This window comes from Grampus griseus (assembly GCF_964374135.1).
Source record: "Grampus griseus genome assembly, chromosome: 15".
In the NCBI taxonomy this organism is placed as follows: Eukaryota; Metazoa; Chordata; class Mammalia; order Artiodactyla; family Delphinidae; genus Grampus; species Grampus griseus.
The window spans coordinates 31,789,486-31,805,898 of record NC_139009.1 but is presented as its reverse complement, the minus strand read 5'-3'; the positions used below and the strand labels follow the sequence as shown (position 1 = coordinate 31,805,898).

The 16,413-nt window shown below is 43.3% G+C and overlaps 1 protein-coding gene across 7 annotated transcripts in view; it reads left to right on the top strand.

Moving 5' to 3' along the window:
* The window catches only part of SLC8A1 (solute carrier family 8 member A1), a gene marked incomplete at both ends in the record, with an annotated part of 322,623 nt that overhangs the window by 277,484 nt on the left and 28,726 nt on the right, over window positions 1–16,413 (top strand). For all 7 annotated transcript variants that reach the window (XM_082671797.1, XM_082671793.1, XM_082671794.1 and 4 more), the window contains one exon: window positions 3,035–3,310. In XM_082671797.1, coding sequence (XP_082527923.1) covers window positions 3,035–3,310 — 276 coding nt within the window. The remainder of the gene's footprint in view (window positions 1–3,034; window positions 3,311–16,413) is intronic.

Here is a 16,413-nt window from a genome sequence, read left to right as displayed (position 1 = left end):
AGGTTACCGCACGTTTTTCCAATCGCCTTTCCCCATGCTCCCCACACCCCAGACCACTCTGCTTCTTTATTGGTCATCCCATAAATACCCGGAACCCTCTGCTTTCATAGAGGGAGCTTTGAGGCTTGTTCTCCCGTCTCTTCACTTGGCTGCCTTGGGGAAAAACCCTCTCAGCGTTTTGGCTTGCTGTGCTTGGGGCAAAACGAACCTGGTTCAGTAACAGAAGGAAAAAAGAAGAAATGGAAGGAAACAAGAAAGGAGTAAGTAATAGCAACACTGAGTGGCTGTTCCTATATGTCAGTGCTATGCCGTAGGATGCTTCCAAAGGGGCTGTACTAATTTGCTAGGGTTGCCAGCAAAATACCCCAGACTCGGTAGCTTAAACAATAGAAGTGCGTTTTCTCAGTTCTGGAGGATAAAAGTCCAAGATCATGGTTTTGGCAGGTTCGGCTTCTCCCAAGGTCTCTTTCCTTGACTTGGGGGAAGGAAGGGCCACCTTCTTGCTGTGTCCTCACGTGGTCTTTCCTCCATGTGCATGTGTCCCTGCTATCTCTCTGTGTCCCAATTCCCCCTTATAAGGACACCAGTCAGATTGGATAAAGGGCCACCCTAACAGCCCCGTTTTCATTGAAGCATCTTTTTGAAGGCCCTGTCTCCAAATACAGTCCCACTCTTTGACTGGGGGTCAGGCTTCAACATGTGAATTTGGAGGAGATACAATTCAGTCCACAACATGTGCTTTTACTTAAAAACATCTTCTACTTTCAGGCACAGATGATATTAGAAATATGTAATACCCATACAGCGTGAGCACTGTAGGAAATGGTTGATTATAAACTGAGGCACACTAAAAGTTTTTAAGAGTTTATTTGAGCAAACGTGGATTCACCTCAGGCAGAATCAAACCAGAAGTGGTTAGGGGCACTCTGCCGTTAGGAGCTGGGAACAGCCTCTTACAGAGCAGACTCAGAAGCGAAGCAAGGAAGCTGAGTGGCTCTAGCTTAAGCAGTTGCCTGACTTAGGAGAGCCTAGGTGGGCTGTTTGTGAATGTTGGTTCCTCGGTTTCATTTTCTCAGATACAAATGTATTTATAGGAATTGACTCTGGCTGAGGTTTCGGCTTGCTCACATTCCGTTACTAAGGCGTTAGAGCCACTCCCGTCTAATGGCCTCCTTGGTCAATTACTTTAACGTGGTCAACTAGGCTCTTTCACTCTAGTGTGTCACTCACTTTTCCATCAGCTGACCTGAGTCAAGTCCTCTACCTAGTTCGTTTCCAAAGGTGATTCCATCCGTCTGCTGAGGGCTTCTTCCCGAGAGCTTATTGGAGACCTTCCAGAGCCTCAAAGAGGCTACTTTCTCTGCAGATCCCCAAAGTTTATGTGCATAATAATTCTGACCGTGCACTCACTGAAGAGCGAACCATTGCCTCTTCTTTCGTCCTGTAAGATGACAAGTTACAAATCCAGACACTCCTCGTATTTTGTGAGAGGCACTTTTCCCTCAAAGCTCCTTGGATTTAAGAGGGTTTCCCAGTTATGTGCTGCTCCAGAGGGCCTCACCAAGGAGTGTCTCATGAAGAGTACGCATGTTTGCTCCATGCTGGCAATCTAAGATTGGGCAGACAGCTGGGAAGTGTGACAGCCTCACCAGCTGCCGGCTGCATTGGTTGGAGGAAGTGGATCCCTGGTGACAAGGTTCGGGGAGGTGGTAGTGGTGAAACAAACTCTCAAGGAGAAGTTCTTTCCAAAATGGCTACAAAACACGTAAATGTATACTAGCCACCACTTCAAGAAGAGGTGACATTCAGTAGCTCAATTTTCAAATATGTGAATGGGGATTGTATCACATTGTAAATGAAGTTTCCGTTTTAGAATACTGTTAATTTCCTGGCTCCTTTAAGTAGTAAGCTTTGTGAATTTACTTGGCAACATTGTTACATGTGTGTGTGTTATGTCATTAAGTAGTTACATAAAGTCAGTGGAAATTCATACGTGCATGCATGCGCTGGAGATTAGACCAAACACTAAGGACACAGAAATGAACAAACTCCTGCCCTTGACAGGCTCATAGTCAAATGGAGAAGGAAAGTGAACAGGCACAATCTAGAGACTGGTCTCAAATTAAGCATGCGTGAGAATCACCTGGAAGCCTTGTTCAAACACCTCCCACCTTACCCCCACTCCCCTAGTTTCTGATGCAGCGGGGCCAGAAATTTGCATTTCTAAAAAATTCCCTTGTGCTCCTGCCGCTGTTCAGGGACCACAGTGATCCAGTGTTAGCAGTGTTGAGGGTGGGGGGCTATGGAAGCCCCAAGAAGTTCCCAGAAGGCTGGAGGGCAAGGGGCGGGAGGATGGTGGTCAGGGGAAGTTTCACAAGGGCAGTGATTTTTTTTTTTTTAAAGGATAAGGAGGGAGGGATTAGGATATGCCAAGCACATTTAGTTCTAAAGGACAAAAGTAGGAGAAAGTACATTACATACAGTTTTTTAGAAAATGCAAATAATTCCATTTGGCTGGGATGAAGTTTGAGTTTGAAGTAGTTGCAGGAGATGAAGCTGGAGGGCCCTGTTAGAACATGGTCTGATACAGGATCATATGGCCATGAATCCCCAGAGCTAGACTCCAAGCTGGAAGGAAAGAATCCTGGTGGAAGAACTGTCAGTCATCTTTCATTAAAGGAGGCTTTTTCCAAGCCTGGCACACGACTTTCCTGCCTTTGGGGAGAAATCCTTTTCATTTCCATGAAATGACAATACTCACGGGAGGTGACGTGGGAGTAGAAAGTATGTGTTGATTGCATATAACCGGACCTGGTTGGGGCTTAAGGTTTTGCTATTGATCCGTGAACCACAGCGAGGGGGCATGTCAGTACCTTAATAATGAGTTGGTTGATTATGATTGACTCTTGGAAAACCCAAAGCTTCACCCACCTCTCAAGGGAGGGTCAACAGGCCTAGGAAGGAGAAAGTGGGAGAGAGGAAAACCCTGATAGCACAGATTTTGATGAAATATTCCTCATTCCTTTCTCTCTAGGGGAAGATGATGACGACGATGAATGTGGGGAGGAGAAGCTGCCCTCCTGCTTCGATTACGTGATGCACTTTCTGACTGTGTTCTGGAAGGTTCTCTTCGCCTTCGTCCCCCCTACAGAATACTGGAATGGCTGGGCGTGTTTCATCGTCTCCATCCTCATGATTGGCATACTGACGGCTTTCATCGGAGACCTGGCTTCCCACTTCGGCTGCACCATCGGCCTGAAGGATTCGGTGACCGCGGTAGTGTTCGTCGCACTTGGAACATCAGTGCCAGGTAATGAATACATCCCTGTGTGATTCCCTCAGGAGCGGAAGCCCATTTGCTTTCTTGACCCTTTTGTTCCTACAATTTCAAGTGCCGTGCTAACAAACCAGGCCTATGAAAGACAAAAGCCCAGAGCTGTGCATAAGGTCACCGCCAGAACATCGTCATGGCATTTCTCAAGGTTAGAAAGCTGGTCAGTATCATCATGACAGGATAGCATTCCCAGAGGGCCTGCCTGCACGGAGAGAGCAGATTGATTTGGTGGATAGACTGATAGGTCAGCTTCCCATTACAATTAGAACTTTCAAAAACACAACTACAGAATTATCTTCAAGAACAAAATTTCTGTCTTCTATGTATTTAGTCAAGTTTGGATGAAGCACGGTATTTGTTGGGTAACTAAGATAAATATTTAAGACCCGATGATTCTCTTGACCCAAACATTAATGGGAGTAAATAGAAAACAGACATGGATCAGAACAGGAAAAAGTTATCCTGAGCAAAATAAGAAGGCCAGGTGGACATCCCTTCATGCATTCCCGCTAAGCTGAATTTTTCTTCCAGCCTGCAACTGTAGCTCGTTATGAGTACTCCCTCTTCTGAGTAAGATCTCGTCCTCCTGAACATAACATTGAGAGCAGTAATTTTCAAACTTTGATGGGCATCAGAATCACCTGGGAGTTTGTTTTTAAAAATGCAAATGCCTGAGACCCACAGCCAACCTATGGAGTCAGAAGGTCTAAAGAAGGGCCCAGAAATGTGTGTTCAGCTCACAGGTGATTCTGATACACATCAGAGCTTATTGTAACTGAAGTTCTGGACCTACTTCCCGTCACTAGCTGACATCTTGACAGATGTGTAGTCTCAACTTAGAGCAACAAGACTTGCATCTCTACCAACAGAAGGTCAATGACAGGGGTTGCAGTGGGCTTGGGAAAAGGCAGGAATTGAGGGGAAATACAGCCCTGCGGATGGTGCCGTTCCTCTCCCACTTTCCCGCTTTGCCACAGCCTTAATGAAAATGCTGTGACTTCTACTAACGCTTGCCATAGTTGGCGACCTGGCTTTTGAGTCTGAAAGCAAGCACAGTTTAAACCATGCATCTCTTGACTGAAATCACTGGCTGTTCTTCTCAGATATTCATTATCTCAGTGACTATGGATAGATTACTTCTCTGAGCCTCGGTTTCTTCATTTATGAAATAGGGACAACCATATTAACTTGCAGGATCAGGGTAAGGATTGGAGAAAACGCCTATAAAATTATATAGCTAGGAAAGCATCTGGGACATGGAATTCAACAAAAGAGCAGCGCTTGTGATTATGGTGTTGAATGGCTAAGGAGGATCTGACGAGTATGAATTTGGACGCCTCACCCCTTGAGAAACGAAGGATGGATGAAAGGTCCAGATATATCCTGGTGAGCCGTGGCACATGGTGTATTACAACTGATCGACTGTTTAGGAGTCCTGATCATGCTGGGCCCAGCACGGTTCTGGGGGTCCAGCTGAGTTAATGGAGGAGCTGAGGGATTTCGAGAGTGTTCTCCCTCCCCGCCTTAGTGAGCAGGGCTGTGCAGAGTCTTCCGGTTGACTGCTGATCAACTGGGGTTGATTGATCCCCCCTCAACCCCAGCGGTGTTCCAACAGGTCTATATTTGGTCTTTATTTTTAACTTTTTCCAAAAATGACCAGAAATGTAGCAAGCAAGAGGAAAAACTTAAAGTATTCATATTAAGTTGCTTTGTTTAGAGAACAAGTATACCACAGGAACTAAGCACCATCGTTAGCCATGGCTCTATCAGAGGTTACTGTAGGAAAATGTCTGGGGGAGCCTTCTTGCCTTAAGGCTTAAATCACTATCAAGCGGTGCCCGAGTTAGTACACACTCTCGACCATGGGTTTAACGCTTGAGGAGAATGTGTGCAAATTATGGTAATGAAGGCAAACTTAGGTCTCAGGACACTTATCCAAAATTAGCCTGCCTTTCTGAGAAGTCAGCAGTTGATCCTACCGAATGCATCTCTTGCTTTAAAAGGGATTTTAAAAATGTTTTCCCTACATGAAATCCTTGGGCCTGAAAATGTCTTGGGGTGTTTTTCTCTTTTTCTCAACTCGTCATACCAGTATCTCAAAGCGGGTTCCTTTTTCTATATACCAGTCTGCCAAAATGGCTCTGTATCTCTTGTATTAGTGAACTCTTTTGAACAGTATGGAAGCCGTATGATTAAATTCTTTTCTGTAACATGAAATGTGGATTACAGTGAACCTAGTGCTCGGAGTCATTTGTTCTGCCATTTAAAAACAGCTCAGAACCCAGGTAGGGGTATCAAGAGGTAAGAAAGCCTGTGGGATAATACAGCGAGTCATTAGTTGTCAAAATGGTTTCCCTACACTGCCGTAAATTCTTCCCATCGGGAAACAGATTTCTTTGCTCTGTTAGTGGGAGAATTCCTATAATTTGCTGCAGTGTTAACTGTGTAGCATACTCCCCAAACAGTATATTCACAGATAATCTCAGATGATCATATCTATATAAACCTCCCCCCGCCAAAAATGGCCAATTGTTCATTCAGCATCTTGTTCAGTATTTCTGACTTTATTCTTCAACCCTGATGCGTCAGAGCATTGCTTTATTTTATTTTTTTACATCTTTATTGGAGTATAATTGCTTTACAGTGGTGTGTGAGTTTCTGCTGTATAACAAAGTGAATCAGTTATACATATACGTATGTTCCAATATCTCTTCCCTCTTGCGTCTCCCTCCCACCCTCCCTATCCCACCCCTCTAGGTGGTCACAAAGCACCGAGCTGATCTCCCTGTGCTATGCGGCTGCTTCCCACTAGCTATCTATTTTACGTTTGGTAGTGTATATATGTCCATGCATCTCTCTCGCTTTGCCTCTTCAATAAGTGGTGCTGGGAAAACTGGACAGGTACATGTAAAAGTATGAGATTAGAACATTCCCTAACACCATACACAAAAGTAAGCTCAGAATGGATTCAAGACCTAAATGTAAGGCCAGAAACTATCAAACTCTTAGAGGAAAACATAGGCAGAACACTCTATGACATAAATCACAGCAAGATCCTTTATGACCCACCTCCTAGAGAAATGGCAATAAAAACAAAAATAAACAAATGGGACCTAATGAAACTTCAAAGCTTTTGCACAGCAAAGGAAACCATAAACAAGAGCATTGCTTTATTGTATCTCCTGACTTATCGGGGGAAAAAAAGATGCTATTCTCAAGTGACGAAGCCCAGTTGCTATAGGCAGAAGAAAAAAGACAACTAGTTCTCTTCACTTACCCCTACCGTTCATCTGTATTGGTCCTGGGGCCCAGCTCTTTGTCTAGGCTGAAGTCTTGACAGTTTTCCTAAGGCAGAAGGGTTCTGGGCTAGTGTTTGGTAAACTGCTGCCTCCTGGAGGTGAGACTTAGATGCTTAGATTGTGATGGCCTTATGGGCATTGAAAACCTTCCCTATTAGTCCTCCTGCCTCAGGGCAGGATTCAATATCTATGTATGTCATTAATAGTATTTTTTTTTTTTACCATATTCAAAATCTTGGAAAAAAGAGCTTATGACTTTGCAGGTGAGACAGAGCTTCTTCATACCAACTGGTAGTGAAATGTTCATTATAACCTACTGGCAGAAAAGGACTCCTGACCACCCTCAGGTGTGCCTATAAGACCTTAAAGACCCACAACTGTTAATAGAGGAACAGCCTCTTTGCCTGAATGGCCCTTCTACAGAGCCGCCTGTCTGGAGAAGAGAGGAACAGTCTCTTGCCACCTCTCAATGTTGGAGAGAGCCAGAGCCTGGTCCCCAGGCCTCTTCTTGGTCCATGCTCACCCCCTGGGCCATCATCCCAGTATCCAAGGCTTAAACGCCATCGATATGCCAGTGAGTACCCAATGTAGCTCCCCAGCCTCCACTTTTCCCTGCGTTCTAGATTCATATACCAACCGCCTTCCTACATCAATGCTGGCTGTGTCATTCACAGCTCAGAATTACCATATCCAAATAGAACTGTTGGCTTCTACTGCCCAGCTGCCTTATCCTTCAACCAAACCTATTCTTCCCATATCTCACTTTTCTCAGGAAAACAGTATTATCTACCCAGGTGTTCCTGATTCCTTTTTCCTCCTCCCCAGTGAATCCATTCATAACTCCTGCAGATCTCTCCTCTACAGTATATCTTGATCAGACCCACTTAGCTGTCTCTACCACAGCCATGCTAGTCTAGGCAGCCGTCCTCTCTCATCTGATCCCTGCAGTAGCCCCCTATCTGTCTCCATGCTTCTGCTAGAGATTGTTTTAAGATGTAACTCAGACCACATTTCTCCTTACAGTTTTCCAAGGCTTCCTCTTTCACTTAGGATAAACTTCAAAAGCATAAATCTGGCTTACAAAGATCGACTGATTTGGCCCCTTCCTGTGTTTCTGTTCTGTTTACCTCCTTGCCCACTGCTCTTCAGCCCCACTGGCCTTTTTCTTGTCCTTCATGCACCAAGTCCATTCCTTCCTCAGGGTTGTGCTAGCTGTCCAAAGTGCTCTTCCCCTTCATGTGCACAAGACTGGCTCTTTGTCTTCAATTATATCTCATCTTAAATGTCACCTATTCAAAGAGACCTTCCCTAACCACACAATGCAGAGTGGTCACCCAGTTTTCCTGTATTATATCACCCTATTTATAACTTTGTGGATTTGTTGGTTTATTTGTTTTGGAGCGTTATTATTGGCCAGCCCTCCTCACTGAAATGTAAGCTTCATGGGAGCAGAAACCTTGCCCTTTTCCACTGTTATATCCCTGGCCCCCAGAATGATGCCTAGCTAACACATAAGTAATGCAATTATGTTTGTGCATGTGTTTGTGTATGTGTATATTATAAATTAATGGACAATCATTTACACATGAGTATGAATTGGTTTGTCAGATTGCTTTCTTCCTAACACCTTGTAGATTCAGCTAAGAATTAAAGTTAGAATTAAGGGAGATGAACAGCTATTTCTATAGTGTAGCTTATTTTTGACGAGTAGAGTATACCTGAGTAGGTTACTGTAGTAAGAAGGGTCAAAACTAAACTTCAGAGCACTAAGAGTCTCAGAGCAGAAACATTTTTTTCTCATTCATAGTTGTGTCTATGGTGGGAACTGAGGAGGAAGATAGTGTTTTCTCTCTTCATTCTTTTCTCTCCTATAATCTCTGCTTCCAAGACCCAGAACTCAGTCCAGTACTGTTAAAACTTTAGGTATTCTTGGGGGCTTCCTTGGTGGCGCAGTGGTTGAGAGTCCGCCTGCCGATGCAGGGGCCGCGGGTTCGTGCCCCGGTCCGGGAGGATCCCACATGCCGCGGAGCGGCTGGGCCCGTGAGCCATGGCCGCTGAGCCTGCGCGTCCGGAGCCCAAAAAACTTGAGGTATTCTCTATGAAGTGCTAAATAGGCATTTTGCAGTAGCCAGTCATAGGTTCATAACCATGTTATTATCACATTGCTTCTCTGGAAAAAAAGGCTCAAAATTCAAGAGAAAAAAAAGTGTAAGAAGGAACACTTGTAGCCCAGCCTTTCCTGTAGCAGGGACCACCTGTAATTGACATTCTTTTAGCACATAGTCATTTACTTGAGTAAAACTTGTGCGTATTAAGTGAAGACAAGCTTCTACGTCATATTCCAAATATGGATTTTTTTTCTTTCATCTCTTGCTCCTTTTCAATCAAATCAAATAGAAGTAAGTATTCCTCCTGAATGACAGAGGAAACTCCGAGATGTTGATGAGTTGGGAATAGTTGGACCTAAGTCCTGCCTTGGTCCTTCTCCATACATCTTGGTTGGGCTTGTGCCTGAAGCTTGCCTACCGCCCACTTTATCTTCCCTTTACTGGTTGTTTACTCTTGGGACCAGAACAGTTTAAAGCTTGGGTATTCTAGGCTGTCCCTTAACCATTGGCATTGTCAGACTTCTGTTTGCTTGCAGTGTTTTGAATATGCTTTGAGTTCTGTCAAGTAGGAATTATTTCGCCCTAGATTTTAAGGCATGGAGGAGTAGGAAATAGACGATTTTAGGGGGGTTTCCCTATTTTGTATATGGAATCTCTTTAAAAAATCTTTCTTTAGAGAAATTGTATGTCATTTTTAAGTTACCACTTCCAGACTTCTATATACCATAGGAAATACATGCTATAAAACAGCCATACTAGCTGTTCACTTTGTTCTCTGATTGCAGTGTTGGTGAATACACACCAAGAGGGTATAGAAACGAACTTTAGAACTGAATTCAGGAAAGAGAGCTTCTAACCATTATTCGCTGTGTTGCTGGAATTAATTTCTTGACCCAGCCTTGCTTTTCTTGCCTACAAAATAGCCATAATAACCCATGGCAATTTAAAGAGTTGATGAGATTTAAGTAATACAGATTTCAGAGCACTTTGTAAACCGTAAGTTGGTATAAAATGCAAGAAATAATGATCATTATTTACACTGAGATCAACTCTCAAAATGCCAAAAAAGGAATAGAAACCATCAGAAAATGAGAATGAAAAGTTTTATGACCAGAGAAGGAAATTCTTTTAATTTATTACGTAGCTCCAACTGTGTGCTAGGCATAAATACCATTTGTACATTATACATTATTTATTATCTTGTTTAGGTTATATCATTAAGTTATTTGAAGTGACTTTCCCTCCTCCCAAGGTTTTTTGGTCCCTTAGACCCATCTCCTGAAAATGAGATTTTTCTATCTGTTTGGCACTGTGCTAGAAAATATATTTGTTTTTGTAACAACATATTAGCAATTGATTCCTTTTTTTCAGTTTTCAATTTCCTGACTTGTAACACCTCTGAAAATGAAGATAGTCTAGAGTATGCTTAAGTAACATTTACTTACAATTTATGTCCTCCTGCTTCATCTCTAAGTGGATCCTGAAGTGATTTACATGGTTGCACAGGTTGTATGCTACAATCTCAAGAGCTCAGCATCATCTAAATGATGCCCTGGAGCTGTACGGGGTACCACATCCATGGATGTATATAGTGGTGGCCCTGTGTAAAGGCTACTTAACAGCATATAGGAGAGTGAGCACCAGTACATGAGAAAATTAAGGCTTGTAGAGAAATGATTTGACCATATTTCATCCAAGTTTATATTAGTGGTAAATGGTGGAATCCATATTATCTCTTTCTTATAATCTGTTATTTAACCGCTCTATCATTCCACCTGGGATTTAGTTTCAAAGTAAGCATTGCATATACTCTTTCCTATATAGCTTACAATTTGGGGGAAATCCCTCATTTCCCTTTTTGCCTTAATTTTAGTATTTTCCATTTTTAAAGCATGCAACAATGGATTATACTCAAGCTCCTTGAGGTCCGACACTATCATTATTCCCTTTGGCATCAAACACCTCATGGAGTCCATGCTTCAAAAAACTTCAGAAATGAATAAAGACCTAATCTTCTACCCATAGATTCTTAGTGTTTCAATTTTTATATGTAGGAAATACTAAGATGACTGGAAACTCTTAAACATGTTCAACTCTGACCTAGCTGGTGAAAAATAGCATGCCAAGATAACCTTCATCAGCACAGCCATGGGCTGCTAAGCGAAACCACACGGGAGGTTAGGTCATTCCAGGTCTAGACCAAAGCTGCCTGTGATATGTGGCTGCCCAGGCACTGGGGTCAGTGGGGCCCAGGAAGGGTGTATTGGGGATGCTCTCTCAGCAGTCATGTTTTGCAAAGACCTAAGGGCAGCTTAGGAAATCAAGTTCCAGTGTTCTAGCAGAAGTAGAAGCCCAGGGGGCAGGATCGCTAGAGGTTACCGTCCAAAGCATCTAGCCACATACGCACTCAGCCTGCCCCTGAGCTAACCAAAGAGATGGGGTCATAAGGCAACACAGCAGCACCCCACCCAGAACAAAACTCTTCTCAGGGGATATTGTACCCAGTCACTCTGAATTCCCGCAGTCATCTGAGCTACCTTGGAGATGGAATCAGACTGATTGAATCACTTCCTCTCCATTCTACTGCAAACAGATGTGGTGTTCTCGTTGCTGGACTCACAGGTTAACTGGTTAACAGTCTCAATCTCAGAAAAATTATGCAGAATCTTCTCTAGTGCCATGTTAGTGAACATGCGCCAACAGAGTATAAAAGAACATGAATTCTAGATTCGGATAGACCTGAGTTCAAACCCACCCTTCCCCACTTACTAGAGGCAAATTGCTTAATTTCTCTCAGCCTTAGTTTCTTAACCTGGATAATGGGCACATGAAAATCCACCTCAGAGTTGAGGACTATATGAGAATGCCTTTATACAGTATCCAGTGCAAGGCCCTACATATAGTGGACCTGGTAAAAAATGTTAGACCTCTTTCCCCTTCTCCTTGAACGTACTGATCAATGGGTTTAGGCTTCCCACGGTATTTTTAGCTCTGCTATATTGCAGCCATTGAAGAAACAGAAAGTCAAGAACATTCTCAGGCTATTTTTATTATTATCCTATGTTAAGAATTCTGATGAGGTGAACATCCCCAAATGTGTTCCTGTCTCCTGCCGTGCCTCTGACTCTCTGTGAGCTTTAACCCCTGAGCACTGGCATTTCAACTCTGCGCAAGTTGAAGAGGAAGTGTCACTGCTCCCGTGTGTATACATGTTAAACTGGAGGATTAACATTTCACATCATCTTAAATGCGAATGAAAACAGAATTACTTTACTCTGAGCCAAGACTTCCCACTGGCTATGGTGTCAGTTCTCCCAAGAGGACCCTAAAGGGCAGGTATATTTTGTTTTCAAATGCTGTAATACACAGTCAGTTTCTTTGCCACCAGGAAAGGTCAGAACTGCTGCAAACGGGCCCTCTGATCTGTAGTCAGGCCAGGAGGCAAAGCCACCCAGGGACACAGCCAGAGGAGCAGCCCTGGGCCACCCCAGTCACTCAAATGTCTTTTCATGGAAACTTATCTTAACCTCACACCAGTGAGGAGCTGTTGGGGGGTAAAACACCCTGTACTTTTAGCGTACTTTCCCACGAATGGGTGATGTCATTAAAATTGAAGGGATCCTACGTAAGCAAAACTTTACAAGGACAGAGCGAAATGAAGGAAAGCAAGACACCAGATTTCACAACATTTGCTCCATAAATGGCACCAGAAACGCCTATTATCCTCAACTAAAAATAGACTGTATGCAGCAAGCCCAAAAGCATTTAGTAAAAGCCAGCCTGGAAAAGACCCATTTCAAAATTGTATTTGTATCCTTTATTCCTTCTACAAAACTTAAACTCTACAAAAGAAGAGTTTGTATTCAATCCTTTTAAGTTTTTTTCATTGTCAGTTACAACCCCTCTTTTTCTCAAAGGGCAGCGCTGCATGGGCACCTGGCCTTGAGCACAAGGCTGGGGAGGAGCCAGGGTGATAACAAGGTTGTCATCTAGCAGGAGGTGGTCCGGGGAGCAGGGGTACTCAGCGTGTGTCACGCCTTATCTGAAGCTTTGCAGGTTTAGGATTAGTGTCCCAACCGCATGCCAGCCACCTTCACTGTCTCGTAACAGTCACGGTGTGAAGGAAGGGGAGTTAAAAATATGTCATCCTACTCTTAACTGGGCCTTTTTATAAACTCTAGGTCAGCCAAAGCAAGGACACCTGGCAGAAACATCATGCTGTTCAGGGGCGCGTGTGTGTGTGTGTGTGTGTGTGTGTGTGTGTGTGTGTGTGTGTGTGTGTGTGTGTGTGTGTGTGTGTGTGTTTTGTGTTTAGAGACGTGGGATTATGGATGTGTGTCGTAAACAAATGTAAGCTTCCTCTTTTCTCTCTCAAGGTGTATTCCAAAGGGAGCAAGCGTCAAGTGTAGGGAGAGCATGTTAGGTGTTTTCCTTCCTGAGGATTAACAAGTGTGGGTCTTTACTGAGTGACCGATAAACAACGTACAGGTGATGACTTTCCTTTCTCCCTTTGCACATTTGAAAATAAGATAATGAAAATGACAGTTTTCAAGGGCCACTGTTTTTTTCTTTTCTTTTAAATTCAAGCCCCAGCCTGCATTTTTAAGCAACTTTATTGAGACATAATTTATATACCATAAAATTCACCCATTTGAAGTATACAATTCAGTGATTTTTTTTTTTTTTTTAGTAAATTTACTGTGTTGTGCAACCGTTACAACCTGATCCAGGTTTAGAATGTTTCATAACCCCAGGAAGACCCCTCATGGCCATACATAGGTAATCGCTGTTTCTATCTCCAGCCCCAGATAACCGCTAATATACTTTTTGACTTGACAGATTTGTCTGTTCTCAATATTTAAGAGGACCGATTTTAATGCCAAAATGTCATGGATTCTCTATGTGATAGTAATTATACTTGTTCTACATGATGTTAGGGATTTACCATGGATTCTGTAAGATTTAAACATTTTTATTTCATCACAAAATCCCTACAGACGTTGACAGTCTACGTGTGTGAGACGTTTTTCATCTTCATTGTTTTGTGCATATATGGATTTGCTCACCTTTTAAAACAGTCCCATTACCCTCCCGCCAGCAGTAACCTTGGCTCATATATGAGGGATTGCTGGGAGAAAATATCACACAGTGGTACTTAGAATGAGCACTATGAATCTTGGGGTAACACCTCGTTTAATACAAAATAAAAACTTTAAAAGTCCTTTAGTTAGTTTATCATAACACAGTACTAAGGAGGCAAGCTTCAGCTGCTTATTCTCATCCACGGCCCCTGTGTATCACCGTGCTGGCCTTTGGATCAGTACAAATCCATGGAAACCATTAGGAACAGAGACCAAGGCCTATAGAACAGAGGCATGTGCCAGGACCCCGCCCCCCCCAAGAACGATACATTGTTACTAAACTTAAAAAACTGTGGGCTATAAAAAAGCATAATTTAATTTCCATGTCATGAGTACTGCACGAGCAACAAAACAAATTTAAGGTGCCTTGGTATTTTTAGAAAAGGCAAATGAGATGCTAACTCAATTTACAAGGCGAATCTTGTAATCTTGGAGAAGAATTTTAGTATCTGTTGGGGATGGTGTGTATTCTGGCTCTGAAATCACGGTGCTTGGCATTTATGCACGATGCCAGCTGGAATGCCATTGTTGCCCCTCAGCACACAGAGTTTGCATCCTGCCTCTCCGCAGGAAGGAAGCACGAGCTATGCATGACTGTTTATACTCTGCTTTATTCCAGAAAAGGATTTAAATCGATAAAATGCTTTATATGGTTCAGCCACATTTTCTGGCACATGATCCAGAAATGCCAATTCTATTCGTGACCATTTTTGATAACCTCTGTTTAGCTCAGCACCTATAAATCCAGTATTTTGTGTACCAGGAGAAAAGAGCTTATATTGGTTCAGTTATTTACAATCAGGAAATTATGTGGTGTTTTCTCTCCCCCCTCCCCTCCCCTGCCCTCTGGAGCCCAGGGGGATTTTTGACATGGTCCTCCATAAATTTCAAGCTATTATTAGGTTACCTCTGTAAAAAGAAACAAAAAAACAAACAAAAAAACCGCACATGTGTTGAGATAACAAGCAGGGCTTGCTGTAGTCCCAAACTAAAATGATCCCCACTGGGGTCCACAAATGGGCCCAGGAGAGGACTAATTACACCTTTTCATTCCTGACTTACAGTTGCAAAAGAAAAATAATCATAATTGTGCACAAGGATTGTGAAAACGTCCTGCTCTGAAGGATTCTAGGTATGGACGGTGATGCCTCAGATGGTTGAAATATGGCAAACCAAAGCCCCTAAACTAACCCATTTGCCAAATGAGAGGCCGGCTGTTCAGAGGGCGTCGGCTCTCAGTGTGCGGCTGCATTAGGAGTGGTTCCAGGTACTGCCTGCCCTTTCTTCTGAGCTTCTGGAGTTTCACATTTCGGGAGAAAGGGGGCAAACCACAGACAAGAACCTGACGTCAGTAACTTCTGCTATACCAAGTGTTCTTGTCCTAAGAGTAAGAATTAAACCTGATCTTCTACAACTTCTACACCTGAGCTGAGTCTATGGGGGGATATTAATGACTAGTAATATTCAAAATTAAAAAACTCTTCTGACAGATGATACCGACAGCTAATGAGGAACCCCCAAACTGACTCCCTGAGGCAACGTGGCATCTTTGATCCTCAAATATTTAAGCAGTCTTCCCTCTTCACCAGTCACTAGGCATGGAAATTTTTAAAAATGAAAACAAAGGGAGCAATATGATACAGTGGCAAAGCACAGGCTTCTGAGCCATTCTGCCTTCGTTTTCATTTATTTATTTTACAGATATTTAGTGAGCACACACTAAGTGCTAGGCCCTGTTCTACACGGTGGAGTTAGAGGGAAATAGAAGACAGATACTTAACAAAAATATGATAAAATTCAGATAGCAGTGAGGATGAATATTGTTAAGAAAACAAAACAGGATCGTGGAATCGAGTGTGTGTGGGGAGGGTATTTTAATAGGGTGGTATGACTCCTTATAGCACTGATGGTTGGCAAGTCACCTAATCACTGAAGCCTTTGGTGTTCCCTTTGCAGACTTACCCAGACAGTTCTAGTCTTAGAAACTATGAAAAAGTATTGCATTCCTTGGACCCCCCACTTCAAATAATGCCTTTGAGTTGCCTGGTGTTTTCCTTCTCTCTCTGGTAGCTAGTACTCTTGTCACTCCCACGCCATCTGTTCTGACCAGATAGGATGTCAGTGCCTTGAGTGTTTCTTCCCAACACCCCTTCTCCTCCCATCTAAATATTCTGGGTGATTGTTACCAACCAGGATTCTTGGCCCCCTTAATCAATAGAAATCGATCAGAGACCAGAAAAGAAATTCAGTCAAGGCTTTATTTGGGCCCCTGCTGCAGCAGCGGGGAGCAAAAGCAAGTAACAGGTTCCCTTGCTTGCCCACTCGCCAAGGGAGGGCAAGTTTGTTCCTTATACGGGGTGAGGCTAGGGGGGTGTCCAGTGGTCGGGCCAGAGGGCTGGCTTAGGTGTTCTGCCCACCCCTTTAGTGGTGTTGTGTGCAGGGGGCAGGCACAGTACCCTGCTTTTGCTCCGGGCTCTTCAGAAGTGGCACTTGAGTTTTCTTGGTCTTTTTGTATCTTTTTGTCCATAGTT